The following is a 22,600-nucleotide window of genomic DNA, read 5'->3' as shown; positions in this document are numbered from 1 at the left end:
AGAATTTCTTCCTTAGATCCAATCTAAACCTCTGCTGATTAAGTTTCAACCCATTACCCCTTGTCCTGTCACTACAGTCCCTAATGAACAGTCCCTCCCCAGCATCCCTGTAGGCCCCTTCAGATACTGGAAGGCTGCTATGAGGTCTCCACGCAGCCTTCTCTTCTCCAGGCTGAACAGCCCCAACTTTCTCAGCCTGTCTTCATACAGGAGGTGCTCCAGTCCCTGATCATCCTCGTGGCCTCCTCTGGACTTGTTCCAACAGTTCCATGTCCTTTTTATGTTGAGGACACCAGAACTGCACACAATGCTCCAAGTGAGGTCTGACGAGAGCAGAGCAGAGGGGCAGGATCACCTCCTTTGACCTGCTGGTCACGCTCCTTTTGATGCAGCCCAGGATACGGCTGCTTTCTGGGCTGTGAGTGCACACTGCAGCCGGCTCATGTTCATTTTCTCATTGACCAACACCCCCAAGTCCTTCTCCACATGGCTGCACTGAATTTCCTTTTTGCCCAACCTGTAGCTGTGCCTGGGATTGCTCCAACCCAGGTGTAGGACCTTGCACTTGTCATGGTTAAACTTCATGAGGTTGGCATCAGCCCACCTCACAAGTGTGTCAAGGTCCCTCTGGATGGCATTCCTTCCCTCCAGCGGATCAACAGAACCACACAGCTTGGTGTCATCGGCAAACTTGCTGAGAGCACACTCAATCCCATTGTCCATGTCACTGACAAGGATGTTAAACACGATCGGTCCCAACACTGATCCCTGAGGGACACCACTCGTTACTGGTCTCCAGCCGGACATTGAACCATTGACCACAACTCTTTGCGTTAGGCCATCCAGCCAGTTCTTTATCCACCGAGTACTCCATCTACCAATTTGATGTCTCTCCAATCTAGAGACAAGGATGTTGTATGGGCCAGTGTCGAACACAGTGAATAAGGTGTGCATCAACAGTTAACAAACCCAGAAAGCTCCTCTTTTCCTAAATGATTTGTCACTTCCCTCTGTCAGATGTCAGTAGGGCAGCCCTCCCCTGTGACTGGTCAGAGGGAACTTTAGGTGGAATTCTGAGCAGAACAGGTGGGATGCAGCTGTGGGCTCAGGAACTGGGTGCGCAGATGCAGTTCTCATGTCACTGATACTCAAAGCCTTCGTGTGGCACAATGAATAAACTAACAGTGGAGCAGCAGGCTGGTCAGTCCACAGACAGCACCTCGGACCCACAGCTTCACCTGCAATGCCAGTTGCTTCCAGTATTTCTACCCTGCACCCAGTTCAGCTGATAACAGTCATCCCTTAGTGCCTGCAAACCTGCACTGGTGTGGGAGAAAGCACAGCCAAAAGACTGGCTTTCTCCCACACCTCATATTAGAAGTCCCTGCATCACCACTGAATTTTCCATTATGATCTCTCAGAACTAAAATCTACTCCAAACTGTCTAAAATACAGCCAGAATTTTCCTTCTGCACTGAAACCAGTGGTGACAAGAGGAGTTACGCTGGCTGAATCCTGAATTGCTATATACATAGAACTACTGTTCAAACATCGAGGGGAAGGAAGACCCTGTACCCTCAATTACACGGGCAGAGAGACTCTGTCTCTACTGAGAACAAAACTAATGAATCTCTGTAATTAAGACAATCAGTTCACTCCATAGTTACCACTTTTTCAGCAGTGTCTCAAATTAATGGGATGCTGGATGTAGTATTAATGTGATTCAGCTCAATAAGCTAAATGAAGCTCAGAGGGGTTTTGTATTTAATATACAGACTGTTCTCCACTGAAATAACATAAATTTTATATAATCTTTTCTACATACACCCCAGGAAGCATTCAATAATTTTCTATGAGATTTCCAATATTTAATGCCCATAGCCTAGCATTCCTTTTAAACTTTGGAGATTTAGCAAGACCTCCAACCTGCCTGATCAATGTGGGTTAGAAACAATGACACCCTCCTACTGACCTGCACTGCTCCAAAGTAATTTAAGCCATAAATCTACCTCAGCTGCTTTGCAAAATGACCATCGCAGCTGGACATTTAAGGTCTTGGTCCTATATCTGATCTACAGGGAAGCACCTTGTGGCCATTAAGAGTTCTTCTGAAATCATCAGGGATCTCTCCGGACCCAAAGGTCCATCTGCCTGGGAATGATTAATGCACCAGTGGTCAACCTGTGGCTGGTTCATTGACTTCTCTTGTGAGTGCTATAAAAGGTAAGAAAAGTCCTGTCTGTTGTCAGGGGACTCGCATGCATCAGACAGGAGCCTGCACGTCCTGGAAACCACTGCTAGGAACTACCATCAGAAAGGTTGCCTCGATGTATAAACAGCAATGACCAACATGCAGTTCCTTTGCTTACCTTTAAAATCAAACTGGTAGATGTTTTTCAAAGATTCATGAAGAAAGTAAAAACTTCCTAGAGCCTGCAAAAAACAACCAGAAATCATAAAATATTGACTTTGCCCAACTAAACCCCAAAAGAACCTTGCTTTCCAACTGAAACCCAACCACCCAACCACACAGAAATTAAAGACTAATAAATAGTCCACATTTTGTAAGATCTATACAAATATTCATTTCCTTTGCTGCTTCTTTGAAGCTTCATAAGCCACTGTACAGAGGATCCCTGGCAGCTGACTGAACACAGTAAAGGCAGGATTCCCAGGTGGACTGGTAGAAGTGCTAGTGGGTGGATGCAATCCATAATACAGACAATCCCCTCCCAAACAGCCAACGCATTCCCACAATTCCTGTATGAAAGAAGCCTGACAATTCCCAGTTCACTTTCACGCAAAACAAATGGTTTTGGAGACTGCGGGACAGAAACAAGGGATGGGTGAGAGATTTAAGAACGTTTGAGAGCCAGGCACAGATGTTCCATCCTACCACGCTGTGCAGTGCCAGTGCCTTTGCCAGCTGCAGGGCAGGAACACTTCAAACCTAACAGGAGTGTCGGGAATATCTGTGCCGCTTGTACAGCTTTCCGTGCTGGTAACTGTTGGATGTAATGACGATGCTGAACAGTACAGAGCAGCATCTGCTCTCGGTATCAGTGTGAAGCCACAGAGGTGGGTGTTTTCTCAGGGTTCACTGACCCAAAGAGAAAGAATATACAGGTGCCTTGTATGTTTGGTATACAAGCAGCAGAGGGGCTGAGATGTTTGAATACATGGTAAGTTTCTTGACACTGTCAGAACTGGTGTGTCTCTAAAGCATCAGCATGAGCAGAGTTCAGCACCCACAACAATACATGAAACATCTGAGTTACTACTGAAAACAAATTACTGTGCGTTCCTATCACTACAGTCCCTAATGAACAGTCCCTCCCCAGCATCCCTGTAGGCCCCTTCAGACACTGGAAGGCTGCTATGAGGTCTCCATGCAGCTTCTCTTCTCCAGGCTGAACAGCCCCAACTTTCTCAGCCTGTCTCCATACAGGAGGTGCTCCAGCCCCTGATCATCCTCGTGGCCTCCTCTGGACTTGTTCCAACAGTTCCATGTCCTTTTTATGTTGAGGACACCAGAACTGCACACAGTGCTTCAGGTGAGGTCTCACAAAATTTAAAAGAGAGCATTAAAGTTATGTGCTCTAGAGCTGAACCATTCTCCCCTCTCCTATGCTTTCTTAATTCTTCTAAGTCAGTCCCTCTCTTTCTTCAGTGTACAGGGCCAAATCTGACATCTATAAAGGTAACACTGTTATACAGTATTCATAGAATCCTAGAATGGTCTGGGTTGGAGGGGACCTTAAAGCTCCAAGCCCCATCCAACCTGGCTTAGTATTACAATAATGACAAGGATAATAACACCACCACTAATAATAATAACAATAATAATAATAACAATAATAATAATAACAACAGCAATAATGTATTACTCTAAGAGCTCAGCATAAGAATACAGCTTTATTTCAGCTCCTTCCATGAACTTCAATAGAAGAAAAAATGAGTCTTGGCAAGCACCTGGAAAATACCATCCCCAGTGCCTCAAGTTTGAGAAATGTAAAAGCAAATGAAAAAGGGATGTGGAATGGGAAATCCTGGGCTATGTCAGCAACACGGGGCCAGTTCAGCAAATATTACAGCTCCCAGTACCTAAAGGAACCAACAAGAAAGCTGAAAAAAGGCTTTGGACAAGGGCCTGCAGGGACAGGCCAAGGGGAATGGCTTGAACCTGCCCAAGAGAGGGGAGACTGAGCTGAGCTCTGAGGCAGAAGCTGTTCCCTGTGAGGGTGCTGAGGCGCTGGCACAGGGTGCCCAGAGAAGCTGTGGCTGCCCCATCCCTGGCAGTGCTCAAGGCCAGGTTGGACACAGGGGCTTGGAGCAGCTGCTCCAGTGGAAGGGGTCCCTGCCCGTGGCAGGGGGTGGAGCTGGAGGAGCTTTAAGGTCTCTTCCAGCACAAACTACACTGGGATTCTGTGATTCAAAACCAGAAGAAACAAGATGCTCTAAAACTTCCATTTGGACGCCATGATTCCATTAAAAACAGCACTGCCACTTGTGCTCAAGCTACAGGTTTATTTCTGAGCATCCTGATTTGCTCACTGTTCGACTTCTTACACTTTAAATGCTATTTTTAAGAACTGATTTTGAAGAATTATGGAGCAAAAAGCCTGTTGATAGGCTGCATTTGTAGCACTGTCAACTAACTGTGCACAAAGAATCTCTGATAGCGGTTAAATAACACTGCAGGGTTTCAGGAACTGATACTAACATTAAGATAGGCTTTGACTGGGTATTTCTAAACACCCCATTGAAAAGCAGCAGAACTATAATGGAACGGAAATTATGGTTATCACGATCTTCCGCATTGTTACAGACTTAATCAGGTCTATGTACATAAATGCTAAGTTGTACCAGCGGTGAGTGCAGTTACAACTCACTGCCTATGACAGAGAACTGTAAGAAACAAGAAGCTTTCTTTCAGAGCCTAATGCTTTGACCCTTTTGTTGCAGAGCTATGTTAATTTGACTTATTTCTCATAAAATGGCAGTTTAACAATAAAGTTAAATGACAGTGATTTAAAGTCTAGAACTTTGCTTTATTTTCTTATTTACAAGATGTTATTTTAAGATTCTTTGGAAACAGACAGCGGCACATAGAGCAGTGTGCAAGTAACACAAGACAGAAACCCTCTGCAAATTAGAAACCACCCCAAACAGTTCAACTTTCAAAAATTTCAGATGTAAAGAAAGAAAAGTATTATTTGTTCCACTTTAAGGTTTGCTGAGATTGGTTAATTCTGCTGTTCACACAATTCTATGCCATCTGTAAGCATGTACTTTCACTAAAACGAAACCTCAGAGGTCACATTATGCATCATACTTTACTTTTGTGACTTCTACCAGGAGCTTCTAAAAGTGAAGGGAGGTCAGCACAGCCTGCACAGGGACCACATGTGCATATCTCTGGATGGACCAGCCACGTGGCTTTCAACCCTCCTAGGAAAGCCGGGAGCTGACCAAACAGAAAGGGCTTCATTAGAGCTCGAGCTGCTGGGCTGCTCCCATAAGCACATACATGATTCAGAGTCATAGCCCTGGCCATAAGGAAATACCACACAGTCACTGCTGATGCTTCTATTTAAATGTATCCAAATTTTGCTTCAGAGAGGAGTTTAAGCATTGTAAATAGGCATGAATATATATCTATATGTGTATCTGTACAACCTAACAAAAATAGAAAGCATCACAGTGAAAAGCCAGATAGGACAGACATGAACAACAGATACTGTTGGCTTGGCCAAATACCTTAGAAATAGACAAGAATGCCAAAACTGACTGAGATTATTCTTCTGTCTTCACTGTACATTGTAACTAAACAGCTTTGCTTTAAGACTCATAAAGTCCAATAGCTTCACACATGCAGACCTACACACAAAAGCCTACAGGTTGACCAGGGAATATTTCCTTTATGAACTCCTACAAACTCTTTCCATTTCACAGCCACTGTCAGTGTCACTGTCAATATCAAACACATCCCAGCTTGTGAAAACTTCAGTGAGAGAAACATTCGGGAGCCCCGTGCAAAGGCCAGGGAATTGTCTCATGGCAATGCTGCTGCCATCAGAATGCCTTTTCCAGGACTGACTGAAGTACCCAACTGCTCTCCCCACATCCGCACACAGAAACACCCTGTAGAGAATGGGAGCAACACTTGACCTACAGCTCGCACATGAGAAGAGCTTTGCATCTCCCCCAAACATACCATGGAGACAAAACCCAGGTGTCTTCTCCCTGTCAGCAGACTGAAGCTGAATGCTCACTGTCTTTAATTAGGTTCCAGAATGATCCTTGGTACAATACTGGTAATTTCTTTTGTTATTCCATGCCAAAAGACTGATCTGGAAAAACTGGTACCGATGGTAAGATAGACAAAGTGGTCCTGATGGATTGTGCATCTGGCACTGACAAAAGCACCGTTCCTTTGATCATACGGGGATCCTGCCACAGAAGTGTCAGGATTTAAACAGCTGTATTGTTTTTCAAGAGCTAGCTGACATGATTTCTTTTTAAAGTACGTCATTTCAACTGTGGAGATTTAATGCATAAAGGAAATACCTGAATAGAAGTTTAATTACTGTGCAGAGTAAACATTTATTGCATTACCTCACTAAATGTGATAGTTAATATATAAAGATTGCTTTAAATATATCTAAAATAAATTGCCAATGATGACACAGAAACTGTAATTCATGTAGTCATAAAATCCATAATTAGCTTTAATGAATATTTAAAGTCAAAGTTCAACCCAACTTTTTCAATGTTTAACCTACTATATCAATATAGTTCAAGGAATTCATTTATCATCGAACATGACAATGTCTGAATATTAATTGGCGCGGGGCACCGCTGACAGGAAGCCCTTATCTCCTGCCAGGCTTTTTGGCTGTGCCGTGTGTCAACAGCGGGTTTGTCACGCCCAGGATTATTGACTACCTGCCTGTTTTGCTAACAACAATTAAAACATATTCCACATATTTATAAACCTGGCCATCAGGAGCACGCACTGGTTTGCCATCAGTAAAATGGACTCTGTCAGCTGCCACGCTTCACTGGGGGGAAAGCAGCAACGGCGCAGCAGCTCCAGGCAGGAAGGTGCGGGTTCCCCATGAGCGCTGCTGTTGGTGCTGCGCGGGGATACCTCGCGTGGATCCGTTTTCATCACAGGGAAGTTTCAGGCTCCAACCAAACAAGCTGAGATGGGAAACAGTGGGGCCCGGGGGACCTCGCACCCCAGCCAGGCCAGGAGAGCGGCTGTGCCGAGAGAGGAGGGTGTCCCGGCCACAGCCCACCGAAGGGATGGCTCTGGGACTGCGGGGTCCTGCCTGGGGACCACAGCTCAGCCAAAGCAGTGGGAGTGCCGCTGCCCCTCGGCACTGCCATGCTGTGTGCAGGTACTCCCTGCCCCAGCACACAGCAATGGCAGAACAGCATCACGAGCCACAGGCTACCTGGGACAGCAGTGGCCCTTCAGAAACACGCCCTGAAACACCTGCCCTCAGTTTGCCTCGAAAACATGAATTCCGGCACAACCATCACTCTCTGAAACCCGAGGGCACACTGGCTCTAACACACCTAAATAGCAATCGACACCGTAACTACAAATAACGAGCCATGCTAAGGTATATGCTCACAGGCTACTTGATCCAGTAGAGCTAAATTAATGCTAAATGTCTATTATTCACCCAAGGTTAAAAAACCAGGCTGGGTACACAGATCAACTCATTATAAAATAGTCACTCACTTTTTATCTGCAAACAAATTAGGTGTCCAGCAATTTATCATTTCCTGAATTAGACTTATCAGCTAAAGTACATACGATTAAACTGCTGTTGAGCTTCCCCCAAACAGGCCTTGTCTACCTGGTGTGCAGACAGCCGGAGCCCGAGCCCAGCCGTTCAAACAAGCACGCACAGCTCCTGCAGCTTCGTACCTCAAACACAGCCATCAGCTTCATTTTAACAGCATTTGAATAATTACACCGTTAATAAAGTGTAAAAGTGAATGGGCTGCAAACAGGGACAAACTTGGCACACTGTAACTCTGTCTGCATTAAAAGTATCTGCTTGGTTACACGTAAGACTCATAAAAGCAAATGGAACTATTCACTTGGGAAGAAGGAGCAAGACCACCAGCAGGACTGGTGCTGAAGACTCTCACTCCATAAAACCTACACCAAAGTTAAGTGAAGCAATACGAACAGCCCCATGTTGTAGAGGCAGCTGCAGCACCTCCTTGCACAGATGCTACTGTCTGAGCAGTGTCTCCAGTGGCCAAGTCAGCGCTGCTGAACCACTGCAGATGGGTGAGAGCAGAAGCCTGCGGGTACAGCTGCTGGGGACAGAAAGGGCACCTAGCATCTACCTAAACCCTGGTCATTTTGTACTGTAGTCAATCAGACCCATCCCTGCAAAGATGCTTCTGCATTTCTAGGTTCATTTCCACGGGCTGGTTTTGACTTGAAAGTTTCTAAATTGCTTGTACCCTGTTTGCTCTATGGATTCTTCAGCCTGGCTCCCAGCTGAGCTGTTACAGCTGGGCAGCGAAGCTACACTTCTGACCACCCTGTGCCACATTAATAACCTCACGCTTCTATGCTTCCAGCCGGAAGGAGCTGTCAGAATACACTGTGTGCGCTCCAACCATCCTCAACTGATTTCAATGCCACAATCTCTGCTGTGCAGTTGCAGCTGAGCAGCGATGTTGAGCACACACACCTTTAACGTTCAGCACTGCTCACTCACTCTTTTCCTTCTTATTTCTTCAGAACAATTCTTTTAAGTGTGAGACCAACAACACCTGACCTAGCAAGGTGAACAGCCACCAAACCTACCACTAAAAAATACAAGTAATTCTAAAGTAAATGGTGGTCTTTTGTTTTATAATACCAGAATTCAATGTAATTCAACATAATCTAGGTCAACTGACCCTCCAGTACCCATGTATGGTATTATAGTTTGTACTATTCATTTCTAGACTCATACCAAGATTTATACATTTTCAAATGGGCTTATCTGTTTAGGTTTCTACAAGGTTGTGACCTGTCCACATGACAGACTGGAGGAACTGCCTCAAAAATTCCAAGGTATCTAAATCCCAGGTCATTTAGAGGCTTCATCAAGAGACCATCACCACAAATAACCCGTTTGCAGGCCGGCTCTTTAAGGATGCCTCAGAGAGGTCTCTGTTGCAACAGCCATCACCTTGAGCAGCCTCAGGAAAACCCCAAAATCCCAGGAGCTTTCATTTTGCAGCTGTGAAGGGCAGCAAACTGCGTGCACAGCTGACACGCTCCACCCTCCAGTTATCATTCCTGTACTGCAGCACGGCAACGAAAAGTCCTGTGCCGTTTTAAAGGGTTCTTTGGCAATGGTTCATTGAATTAAAAAAGAAGAAAATAACAAATAGAAAACCCAAGCTGTGGATAAACCTGTCTGGGGAGGAAATGAGAAATCGGAATGTAACCCACTGCACTGACACAGGATATTTAGTGCCACTTTTGAAGCCAAAACGTTTCACAGAGAGATTTAACACTTTAATTGCAAATCAATTCAATTAATAAAAATATCATACGGAGGTTCTTTTTCTCAAACCCAAGATTACTGACACACCAAGGAGCCAGCAGGAGTTAAGTGTATGTATGCTGAACAGTTAGAAAAAGGCCACTTATCAATATTCCCGGACTCCAAGTAGAACCTTCACAAAGTCATTAATCACGCTGTTATTTAATATTTCTATTACACAAGCACTCCAGAGGCCCCAATCAGGATAAGAGGCACACAGCTTGGCTCCACACCAGTACAGAGCGAGACTGCCTGAATACAGGATTCAGAACTGGAATTCAGGGCCACGCTCGGAATTCTGCCCCAGCAACTTCCTAATGGGCCTGACTGCAAGAAGTGAGTGCGATCAAACAGCCAAAACCTGGCTGCTGACTCCACCAACAGCTTCAACAAGTACACGACCCTGCCCTCTACAGTCACTGCTCTTCCTATGGGGAGAGAGACAAAGAAAATCTGAGTTCTTTCTGTAAGCACAGCAGACAAGAGTAAGTGCAAATGTACCTAGGAAGAGATACGCAGTTAAATGCTCAAATACTCGACAGTTATTTCAGTGTTAAACCTCATGGAAAGCAAAAAATATTCCCCTGGAAGCTTCAAGTCCTTGATAAACACAGCTCAAGATATTGTACAAAGATCGAGATTTATCCAGGGGATACTGGTAACAGCTCACAGACTGAGAAGCTGTGCTGCAGTCCTAGACCGCAGAAGATAATACCAAAGTGGAGGATGCTATTTTTCAGGAAGCAAGAGATATTCTACATTCTATTTCACATTTATTTCTGTAATCATTTTAGGAGTGTAGCCCATAGCAACAGAGAGCACATCAGCACCTCACCTCTTCCAGAAATGTATTCTCTGTTCCCATATACTTCTATCCCCCCAGAACTGCGGGAGTGAGAGCACCACACACACCACCAAAGGGAGGCAGCTGTGGAAAAGGCAGAAGTGATCTCATGGCACCAGATCCAGCCACAGACAGGACAGCGCTAACTCAGCGGCAGGGCACAATGGTGGTGCATCATCTGGAACCACATCCATCACCCACATGGGAGGTTGGGCCACACTGAAGAAAGGCCACCAGGATTAGAGAATAAGATCCTGTCACACAAGGAGTGACTAACGGAGGCCGATTCTATCCCAGCAAAACAAAGGAGAGGTCCAAATAAACCAGAGATGAGGAGTAGCACTGGGGAGTGAAAAGAATTATTTAAGCTGAGGAGCAGCACTGACACAGGACAAAGTAGATCCAACCTGAAGAGAATTCAATCTATTTACAGGTATCTGATAACCATGAAGAGACAAGATACATGGAATATCCTTCTGGGAACATTCCTCCAATCTGCAAGGGCAGAGGGGAGGGGTAAAGATTCAACATCCATGAGTCCAGCAAGTAACCTGGGGCAATTTCTTTCAGTCTTTTTGCTCCTATGGATCAGCAGCTCCTTCACCACCAGCCAAACCCTGGCACACTGCTCTGGTCAGTAGGTGATGGCCCTCCAGAGGAGGCCACGGAGCTGCTGCAAGGGCTGGAGCAGCTCTGCTCTGGAGCCAGGCTGAGAGAGCTGGGCTGGGGCAGCCTGGACAAGAGAAGGCTCCTGAAGGGGAGACCTGAGAGCAGCTCCAGTGCCTAAAGGGGCTGCAGGGAACCTGGAGAGGGGCTTGGGACAAGGGCCTGTAGGGACAGGCCAAGGGGAATGGCTTGAACCTGCCAGAACAGGGGAGACTGAGCTGAGCTCTGAGGCAGAAGCTGTTCCCTGGGAGGGTGCTGAGGCGCTGGCACAGGGTGCCCAGAGAAGCTGTGGCTGCCCCATCCCTGGCAGTGCTCAAGGCCAGGTTGGACACAGGGGCTTGGAGCAGCTGCTCCAGTGGAAGGGGTCCCTGCCCGTGGCAGGGGTTGGAGCTGGAGGAGCTTTGAGGTCCCTTCCAGCACAAACCAGACTGGGATTCTGTGACTTGTTAGATGAGGTAGGATCTGCCTCTGGCAGTGCTACTCCAACTGGGATGCAACTTGGATGGCTCCTGATGAGATGGGAGAGACTGCTGCGGGTTAGTGTTTTACCCTATTTTCTTCCATTATAAACCAACAGGTAGAAGTGCTCGGTGGTGCGGAGACCGGAAGGCTGAGAGCTTGGCCATGGTCACTTGCTCTAAATAATTTTAATTTTAAAACCTTTGGATCAATTTAGGATTTCATTGATACATTCTTACATAAGGCACTCAAGCTGGCAAATTCAATTTGATGAGGAGGCATTAATGCCCATTTCATTTAGTATTACACAGGTCATCTCCAAATAGGAAAGTGCCATGTGGTAAAAGGTTGTATTTAGCATGTCAGTGGCAGTTGTTTTGTATCTCAGAGAACCTTTGTAGCTGCCTCAAAATAAGAGATGATTGATTTACAAAGTACCAAATTTCAAATTTCATATTCTAGGACTAAACATCAAATAATTGGACAAAGCTGTCCCCCTGTCTGACCCATCACAATCAAGCCCCTTTCAAGGTTGACTGCCTGCATAAGAAATATGTGCATAATTTCATTTTGTCTCCTGTCCAACATCCAATGTTAGAAGTTAATTAAATTGCTTGTCCATTGTATTCATCCACTTACAAAGTTAATGATATTCTGTTCCTGAATTAAAGAGAATTTTATAAAGCCTGCACTATGGAACCTGGCATGCTGTACACCGAGGAGCTGAACCCTGTCATGGTTCCTGATTGCAGCCCTCCTAATTAGGAAACAAAATGAATGTTTCTGTGTCTGCCAATGCAGAGGACAAGTCATTCCAACAGCGAGGGTAAATGCTTTGTACAATAGCAACTTAATAATATCTCATGTTTGACTATAATAAATCCTGCAGGATTAATAAACCTGTTAAATTTTTAAATTACCATAACAAAGATGAACTGCAGTGTAACAAGACAGCCTCAAAACAGGGGCACGGTTTGAGGGACAGAACAGCTTCTTGCAAGGGCATCCACCTCGAGGACACTGAAATCATCGGATCCTCGTTCCGCAGAGTTCTGGTTAAGTATCAGAAGTGTTACTTCACCAGCACTGAGCAGCTAAAACAGATTCAGGGCAATGAACCTTCACTGTCTTTACTCCGTACGCTGCCATTTCAGCAAGAGACAAAGATGCGTATTATAAGGTTTTTAATTGTTATTGGTTACAAGGGCCCTAACTCTGTATTTCCCAACAGGTTCACCTCACTGAAGGGCAAGATGATTTATATGATATTATAAGCCCTTGCATCCTTTGCACCAGTTCCCGCACTGATTCCATAAAGGTATAATCACAGAAACACAGAATGGTTTGGGTTAGAAGGGACCTTAAAGATGACCCAGTTCAACCCTATAATGACCTAAACCAAAGCAGTAATAATATCATGATTTAAGCTTACTCTTAAGTAATAAAGTTAATTTAAAATATTGAAAATCAAAGTAGGAAGAATCCTAAAAAAAAGTTCAGTGTTTCAGTGTATATAACCTACAGTAAGAGCATAACTGAACACACGTCCAGCAGCTTTGGTTCAGCGAACACAAGAAACCATCAGGAATACTAAAAAGAAAATAATTTTCCTGGAATTATATCCAGTAATTAGATATAAAATAACAGAATGCCTGCTGCCATGTTGCATTTCTTCAAGTGCATTTAGGAGCATCACTTTGTGATAATTCATTTCAAACTATGCTCAGCTTTTTCCTCAAGTGGTCTAATTTCCAAGACAAGGCTGCATTTACCAATCTAAAAGATGTAATCTAACTTTTGTGAAACGAAACTCATTAAATAGTATTGGCAAATCAATAAGGACATAAAGATGTAAAGCTTTTCTTTATGAAATAAACCAAATTATACTCTCCTAATCTAAATACTCAGTCAAGTCACTTGATAATTCAATCATGTGGAAAACCTGCCTTGCTATTAAAATCTCTTCAGAATGTCCATGCAAGTGGGAGCATGCACATACACAATAGATATTTATTTATATTTCTACCTTTCAGAACTTTTCAATTTCAATTAAAATTCTGTAATTTTTATTGGGAATCACATTACACTCATGATAGATATAAGTGAATTAAAGCACAATCAATTCTAAGAGATGGCCAACAATGAACCTAACCAGTTTACAAATTACCTACTGCCACTCAACTGGAGCTTGCCATGTCTGGGGACAATCAGAGAAAGGCTTTGATTGATCTTTCCAATGTCAGTATTGAGCTCGCTCTCTTGTACCCGATCTGCAGAACTCAAGTCTCTGTTGGGGCCACTGATGCAAACTCCTGGCACAGCGCAGAGCCCAGGTTTGAAGCTCAACCAAGCGCTCACACACCCCTAAATAGCCACATCCACGTCTCAGCCACACAAGTGCCTGTTCTACCTGGTGCAATGCTTTAAGGCAATTAAATCATATTTTTCAAGAAACATGTTTGTGCCTAACTACAATTAACAAGTATTTCACACACTTGCATGCAGTTTGCACCAGGCCTGCAGGTTCCACTGCTGCAGTGACTGACAAGAACCATTCTCTCTCTCCATTCAGGCAAGCCATGGAGCAAACTCAATTCCCCAAACAACCCAGAAACTGTCTCCCTCTGATCCAGTGGTCACGCAGGCAGCAAAGAGCAGAACTCCTTAAAGCTCTTTTGTCTCAATGTCCTAAGAAGTCTGACTAAAAAGAAGTTCACTGTGGCCTGTTTCTACTCTTCCACCTTGCTTTAAAAATGGGAGACACGACTGGCCTCAGAGACCCAATGATGACAATCAAAGACCAAGCAAAGGCCTGGTCTCCAGCAATGTACCTTCTCAACATGGGAATCCCAAAGACGTTCCTTCATGCTAATAAAAGAGATTCTCGCAATTCTACTGGTGTAGGGAAGACCCTCGCTGTTGTTCTGCCCCTAAGCAGGTAACTCATTCTGTGAGGCTCCCCCTGCACCAGGCAGACATCAGATAAATAAATGCTGGCTCACACCTTCTGATTTACTTACACTGGAGAGAGCACCAAGACAAACAAGGCAGCAGGATGAATGTCCCTCAACCTGCCAGCTCCCTGGGCATGCCAAGGATCCAGCTTCAAGGTAGGAAGCCCTTGGAAGGACGCCACTGCCCTGCTGCAAAAGCTCCTTTCACAAAGAAAACACCACAAACAGCTTAGGAAGAAAATGTTACAAAGATGTTTGCCAGATCTTGCCTAGAAGTGTAATTCATCACTTCTGTTAATGCTTTACCTTTCAAAGTCTCAGATGAACCTTCAGCTACTGAACTGCCCCAAAGGGATTTGTGCTGTGCTACAAACAACACAATTGTGCTCAAAGGCTTCCCATCCTAATTCCTGCTGGGATTTTCCCCCACAAAGGCAGCAGTTCAATACCCATGCCTGACTTAAAAAAATCCCAGGAACTAAAAAGGAAAACCAAACCCAAATGTCCCCAGAGAGAACATGGCAAGCGAGTTTAAGATCAGTTCCTTTACTACTCATCACCACTGCCTTGCTCAAAACCTATTTTTGGCCATGTTATCATAATCATATGGCCATTATTTTCTAGCTTTGAGTTAGTAAATGGTAAATAGAACACATTTAGGCATTTCAAGAACAGCATAACGTGGTAAGACCCTTTGTGAAGGTGATCCATTAATAACAAAAAACCAAGGTAGAAACAAAGCTTTGGCTCTGACGCACTGTCAATCACATGAAATCTGGTAGAACATAGCATGGCAGATGAGAACCAGAAGCCTACAAGCCTGCAGCTGAGGCCTAACTTCACCACAGCTTCCAGCAGGATTCATTGGAGACACAGTCCTGCTCAGTGCCACCAATGCTTCTACAGGACGTGGCAGCCAGAGCTGCTCTGCACTGGCACCAGGAGGTGGCTTTGCCAGCAGCTCAGACAATGGAGGCATCCACTGGGCTGAGCCGGGGTCAGCCAGGCTCAGGAGCTGCACTGAGCTGCTGGTTTACATCTGAATTCGACAACAAATCAGACACCAACGTCCAAACAGCGACAGATGAATCAGATACCCCAAAACCCAACCAACAACCGAAAAATAGACCAACCGACCAAAGCTCCTTCAAAGAAGTGAAAGACACCATCAACTGTAGTGTCAGTCCCTGGCACATGGGGACTGCCATCCTCCACGCTCATAATGAATCAAAAAGAACCTGCCATTAAGTGGAATCTTTTAGTAACAGTGGAAGTGAGAAAGAAAAGCTCTCTATTGACAGAAGTAATAACCTGAATTGTATTTTAAAACTGAGAAGACAAAAATAGTCTGTATAAATCAAACAAGTTGTCTCTTCATGCCACTTTTATGATGGAGATTAATCTTCGTTTCTAGACAGAACTGCTATCTGATGTAACCATGCTTATTGACTTAATGAAGGAATTTCTATTAGCCTAGGAAGCTGTGATGAATGCAGTCTTGAAGTTCAATGACTCAGACACTAAGTAACCTCCAACACTGACCCAGGTAGACAGAAACTTAAATCTTCATCTTGGAACATAAGATTATGCTTCATTCATGCTTTGTAGTTAAGAAATTTTGAATGCTCATGTGTTTTCTACATCTGCTCATGTATACCTGTGTGTAGACAATTAACTGTATACATAGTATATCAGGCATTTTACAAGGGCCTGTAGGGACAGGCCAAGGGGAATGGCTTGAACCTGCCAGAACAGGGGAGACTGAGCTGAGCTCTGAGGCAGAAGCTGTTCCCTGGGAGGGTGCTGAGGCGCTGGCACAGGGTGCCCAGAGGAGCTGTGGCTGCTCCATCCCTGGCAGTGCTCAAGGCCAGGTTGGACACAGGGGCTTGGAGCAGCTGCTCCAGTGGAAGGGGTCCCTGCCCATGGCAGGGGTTGGAGCTGGAGGAGCTTTGAGGTCCCTTCAACACAAACCAGGCTGGATTCTGTCATAATTCTCAAACCTTTCTTTGTCACATCCATGGGCAGGATTACCAGAAGGTTCCAGAGCTTGTACATCTATGGATTTCCAGCCTTCAGACCCTGCAGTGTGTCCAGGCTCTGCAGCTCAGCCTCTCACATCTTCAGGGACTTCAGGAAGGCAGGACCCTGCAGGTGACTGTTCCCCCCACCATTTACTGCTGGCTCCTCAGCCATGGGAACAGGCCACATGTGACACTCTTACTGGTTTCTACGGCCTCAGTTATTTTTTAAGTCTAAATTTGCCCAATCAAGCAGCAAATGCTCCTTCCTTGAGAAAACAGAAGGTAAGGCAACAAAACACAACTTGCCCTCACACCTGAGAGCTTTTACCACGTTACACAGGTGATGACAGCTTCAAGTGAAATCTGCACCTATGAGCTTCAGAACTAAAACCAGTTTTCACAAATGGACTCTTGCAAGCCTTTCCCCAAAGGAACAGCCTGTGTCCTCCTGGCCAGCTCAGGAAACACAGCTCCCATGCACAGCAGTGGGCCAGGCACGCTGCTTATCCAGGACCCAGCCTTTGCTCTGCATGGGGACTGTCCCAGTCCTAGTTCAGTTCTGATGGACTTGATGATTTGCTGAATGGCTTTTACTGCTACATGTGTTCAATGAAAAGAGGCATTCCTTAAACAGGCTCCCTTGGTGTCAGCGCAACAAAACCTCTTTAGCAGTTGGGATGTCAGTGATGAGTGCAGCTGACAACTGATGGACCACAAACATGTGAATATTAAACATTACTGCCCAACTGAAAACCTTTAACACTAACTCCTACAAGAGCAAGGCTTCATCTTTTTATGTAATTTGAGGTTTTTTTCAAAGATAAGACAGCAATTAAACCAAACCTGTAATGACTTATGGTTCACATGTGCAAAACTGGGGATCCTTAATGTGAAGTAATACCCAAAATATCTGGAAGGCTTTGACATAGATGGACACCAGACACTGGAGCTGTCACTGGACCTGTAGTGCAAACACCCTACTTCATCCCCCACTGCTTAAACTTAGAAGACAGCAGTTAATTACCTCAGAAAATACACACCAACAGCAACACCTCCACACCTCCAGCAGAGGTTCAAGAGCGGACATGTGCCGAAACGCAGCGGAGGTGACAAAATGCACTGGAGGCCAATTTACATGGGGCCTAGTGAAAAGTTAGTGTATGGAAATAAGAATGTTCCAAGGCAAAAGGAACAAGGCAACCCAGTTTAATCTGATTATTCTGAGGTTGAGGCAACATATTAATCAAGCAGACAAAACAATTCTATTAATGAAATTCAGAAGGTACAGTACGATAATCAATCTTTTACTATATTGCAAATGATAAAACAAGCATCCAGAAGGGTTATGCTAATTACGTGTTTCAAGTCAAATGAACCCCTTCCATGCTTTGTCTTGCTTAGACAAATAGAGCATTCTGGCCATTTAATTATATTTCAGATGTCTATATCAGTGTCTGCAATGATCCATTAGCCTACTGAAGAACTGGAGATAGACTGTTACCTTCTCATAACCAAAGCACACAACCTACCTACAGCACAACCAGGGCTGAACAACGTGCACAGCTGGTGGAGCAGTGAACACAAAGCCAGCCAAGAGACACGGAGCCAACCTACAGACACATACAGCCAACCTATAGAGAAGTGGAGCCAACTCCAGAGACATGGCGCCAGCCCCAGAGATGCAGAGCCAACCTATACAGACACAGAGCCAACGTGAGAGAGGTGGAGCCAACCTACAGAGAGACAAAGCCAACCTATAGAGAGGTAGAGCCAATGTGAAGGACATGAAGGCAGCCCCAGGGATATGCCATGCTCCCAGCAGGCTCCTTGTGAAGGTGCATGAGGAGAGGGATGGAATTCCCCAGCCCTGGAAGTGCAGGGGGTCAGCACAGCCGGGGGTGGTTGGTGCAGGGACGTGACAGTGGGAGCTTCACTGAGGAGATGATGAGCACAGGACAGTGTCCTGCAGACACTAACATGTGTCTGGGCTATCTCTGCCCAGAACACGCACCCTCATGCACACGCAGCATCTGTCCCAACAGAAATACTGTCCTGCAAGAATTCAATACAAACCCAAACCCATACTCATTCAGGAAGAGCTGATTACAGCACTAACATGTAAAAACCAGCATTAACGCTCCTGTCTTTCTGACCGAGCAGATACACCGTGTAACCGAGCCAAAGACACCAGGCACACAGAACCAACCATGCAGACTGCAGTTGGGAAAAGGCGAGGGGGAACAGCACTGCTCTCACAGCCCCAGGGAAACAAGGACATTAACTATTGCCTGGGAAAACAGAGAGTGCTCAGTACCCATCCCCCAGATGTGTCTGAAATGCAGCAGATACTGCCCATACTGTAACTTGGTCTCAGTTCCTAAGAGTTCTAAGGTCGTGTAAGATAATACAAAGCCCATAAAACTGGTGTGTCACCCCATGTGCATGCTGTACCTGACAGAAGTACTTGTGATCAAATATATACAGCTGAGAACATGATTCAGTGCATTTCACTTTCCTGCAAGGGAGTCACATTCCTGTTACTCCACACAGGTAAAGTACTGGAAATACAAAATATCCTGAAAGCAACCAAAACGTGCCGCAGCTTTTCTGTAGAGGCTGGAGAGTATCAGTCAACCGCATCCCTCTATGTACATCTCTGTCTAGATAACCACCGACCTTGCCAAGCTTCAGCATGTGTCCTGGCTGCTCTCCCTGCTGCTCACAGCCTCCTCTTCAGCCGCACACTGCCATTTCCTTCCCATTTCCCTCGCACAGAGGAACCGCTCCAGCCACACTGTGCCTCCCCTCTGCGGAGCCTCCCTCCATCTCAGCACTTGCCACTTGTTTTACCTGTGTTCTCTGGCACAGTTCAACGTTTGCTTTGGCACCTGGAAGTAAAGAGCAGCCCAGGAGCAGGACTGCAAAATGAAAACACATCCCACTCCATGGAAGAGCCCAGGAAATATGCAATGATCAAAAATCGTCACAAATGGAAAGATTTTTAACCAAAACCTACCAGACACAATTCAGCAGGTAAATAACAGGGGCAAGAGAACAAACAACTATGTGCCTAAGTTTAATTAAAAGCCTCCAAACCCCAGAATCTCCCACACAAACCTAACCAGAGCATCCTTTCTGATAAAAAGAAGCATCATTTTTCCTTATCTTTCACAGAAAGCTTTCTTAAAAAGCAAACAGAAGTCATTGCTCTGTATTTCAGAACCTAAAGCTGTGCCTTTTTGTACCTAGCAATACATTCTATTTTAGTTCAACACATTTTCCTGTTTTAAGTGAAAAAAGTAAGTAATAAGAAAATCCATCTTCCCATGTTACACGATCCTCCCTACTTTTAAGGAGCAGCCTCTTTGTTACATGCAGGAGAAATGATATCCGAAGGAAGTTATACTAATAAACCCACAGATGCCATTGACTTAGATGGATTTCTGCAGGAACATTTACCAATAGGCTGGAATTTAAGGCCTGGAGTCAGTGGGCTGGGATCCGGCCCTACCTTCTCCTAAATGGGAAAATGCCAGTTTCCAGAGGAGACAATCTATTTCACATCACCATGGCTGAGCACTCTAGCTTATCTGGTACCCAGCTTTGTTACGTTGTTCTTTATAGATAGCCCTGACAAAACTAAACCGTGAGGCAGAAAGGAAAACAAGCTTACAGAAAAAAAAACCCATTTCATTGCTATATATGAAAATACAACGTTGATTTGGTATAATTTAGCATTCAGGTTAGAGTTTGGATTTTTAAGCAGTAAATCACCACCAGGCAATACCTGTTGCTGAGCACAGCTCAGAGGAATTATTAGACAAATCCAGAGCACGGAAATGAAGATTTTATCCTTAAGCTCTTCCATATATCTTGTTGGAGCTCTCAAACACACTCTGTATGAGAGCAGTGACACGCTCAGGTTAGAGCTTACAAGGATTACTTGTCATTTGTACTATTATAGCTGCACAAAATTCCAGGTAAACTTGTGTCAGCCGCTTCAAATTAACTTTAATTCAGGTTTACCAAAGAAGAGAATCCAACTGTAACTAAATGAGGTCAAGGACTTTGGGAGACCTCATTTAATCCCACAATACTTGGATCCTTTTATGAAGTCCATTTGATCATTGTGAGTCGTACAAATGGGCGCAGTATGTATGGCAGATTAAATAACTGTTTAGTATTAGTCAGAAATGAGAAACAATAACTAATATTTGTGAAAAGTTACACCTGAAATCTTTCACTCCGTCTTATGTTAAATGTACTTAGCAGAAAGGTCAGAGCTCCTGAATTTGCTAGATAAATAAATGTTGGTGAGGTGGATGAATCACTGGAGAATTGGTGCATGGCAGCGAATGAATAACCTGCAAATGCTTCCCAAACCCCATTATTTCCCTTTTTCCAGTAGGCCAAAGATTCATGTCCCTGCATGCCGCCAGTTCATTACAGAGAAATATCATTCCTCTTCTGGCACTCTCTGGGCGGCCTCTCAGCCCCACGAGGACCCTTTAATGTTTAATTCCCCATCATCTGCTCCAGTGAACAGCTTAATCTCTGCTTGTATGATCAATACTATATCAGTGTAAATTAAAATGACAATTTTAAAGTAATTAAGCCTGTTAATGCTCGATTCAAATGTCATTATTTGCACAAGGGATTGAGGAGAAATTACATCGTGTCCAGGGTGACAGGAAAATGTTTGAGCCTTCTCAATCCTGTTGCCGCTGTGCCACTGGAGGCTTTAGCAAAGCAGATTAACTTCTAGCTCCCACTGCCAGGATACCTATCCAATTTCAAAAGAGGATAACACAATTTGATAAATTTAATTCCAGCTACAAACTCAATTATTGTGATAATGGATGAAAACTGGGAGGAGACACTAAACAAGACCCACATAAAAAATACACTTAACTTCAGAATGAGATACAACAGTAATTGTTTTATTTGATTTGCTCTATCCCTTTTGAAAACCCTTTAAATAATTGTGATTGTTAGAAGAATAGCCAGCATTTATTAAATAGCATGAGCTCTAAGATCAAAGTGGCTGCAGTTTAAAGGATTTTGGTCACAATGGAAATGTTTGCTATCCTTTGCTTGTACAGCTACATTTATTAGACAAGTAAAATTACATCATTACAGTATTGGATCTCATAAATAGATCTATAAAACTCAACTATGCTCAGATGAAATCTCAGCCCATTCTGCTCACTGGCCTTTCTAGCCCCTGCCGTGACAGCCTGTAGTCATTTATTATTTCAGAGGAAGATTTTAATAATAGAAACCCTGAAACTTTATGAGAGAGCCAGAGGATTCAGTTTGTATTTCAAGCCCCACTAGCTGAAAAAGTAGCCAAGCTACCACTATTCGAGCTCATCTCCAGGACACAGAAAACCACAGCAACTGAGGCAAAACACTGGGCAGAGCCATAAATATTTGATATTTTGAAGCAGATAACAAGAGTGAAACACCCCATGCCATGAGCTTAATTCAACAAGGAGGAACAGTGGGAAGCTGCTGCTGCAGGGAGGTTCAGGCAGTAACAGCATCCTGATACAGGAGGTACCAAGTGGAACCCCAGGAGGGTCACTCAGCATTCCTGTCACTGGACGTGGTTTTAATGAATTCAGTTGATCTGACCGTCCACATTTCCTGAAGTTCTCTGAAATAATTATATTGAATTTTTATTAGCGTGCATGAAATATTTTTGGCTTGTGCTTCTTTGAATAATAAATGGCATGTATTAAAGTGCTTTACAGGTCTAATAACCTGCATCAGATCCGTGTACGCCTGTCTTATTAACTTTTAGTTTAAATTACAGCAGAATTCATCAATCAATGTTTCTAAAAAGCAGAGTGCAGATTGCCACAGACTCACAAGAAAAATGTATCTGAAGACAATTAAAACATCTACTGTGTCTCAAGTATTAAATCAGAAAATCTATCACATCACAGACTTCCTTACATGAACCACCACAAGAGAACCTTGAGAGGTAACCAAAGACTGTTCACAGCTCTTCACAACAAAGAAGAAAAAAGAAACAACTCAACTTTAAACAGATGTTTAAGTTGTTAAATTAAATGT

General features: G+C 44.3%; 1 protein-coding gene across 1 annotated transcript in view; it reads right to left on the bottom strand.

Annotated features, from left to right (window-relative positions):
* INPP5A (inositol polyphosphate-5-phosphatase A) overlaps positions 1–22,600 on the bottom strand; it is a 200,911-nt gene that overhangs the window by 99,083 nt on the left and 79,228 nt on the right. The window contains exon 5 of the mRNA XM_034062409.1: positions 2,370–2,433. Within this exon, the coding sequence (XP_033918300.1) occupies positions 2,370–2,433 (64 nt within the window). The remainder of the gene's footprint in view (positions 1–2,369; positions 2,434–22,600) is intronic.

This window comes from Melopsittacus undulatus, chromosome 4, assembly GCF_012275295.1.
Source record: "Melopsittacus undulatus isolate bMelUnd1 chromosome 4, bMelUnd1.mat.Z, whole genome shotgun sequence".
In the NCBI taxonomy this organism is placed as follows: Eukaryota; Metazoa; Chordata; class Aves; order Psittaciformes; family Psittaculidae; genus Melopsittacus; species Melopsittacus undulatus.
This window is presented reverse-complemented; position numbering and strand designations above follow the sequence as displayed.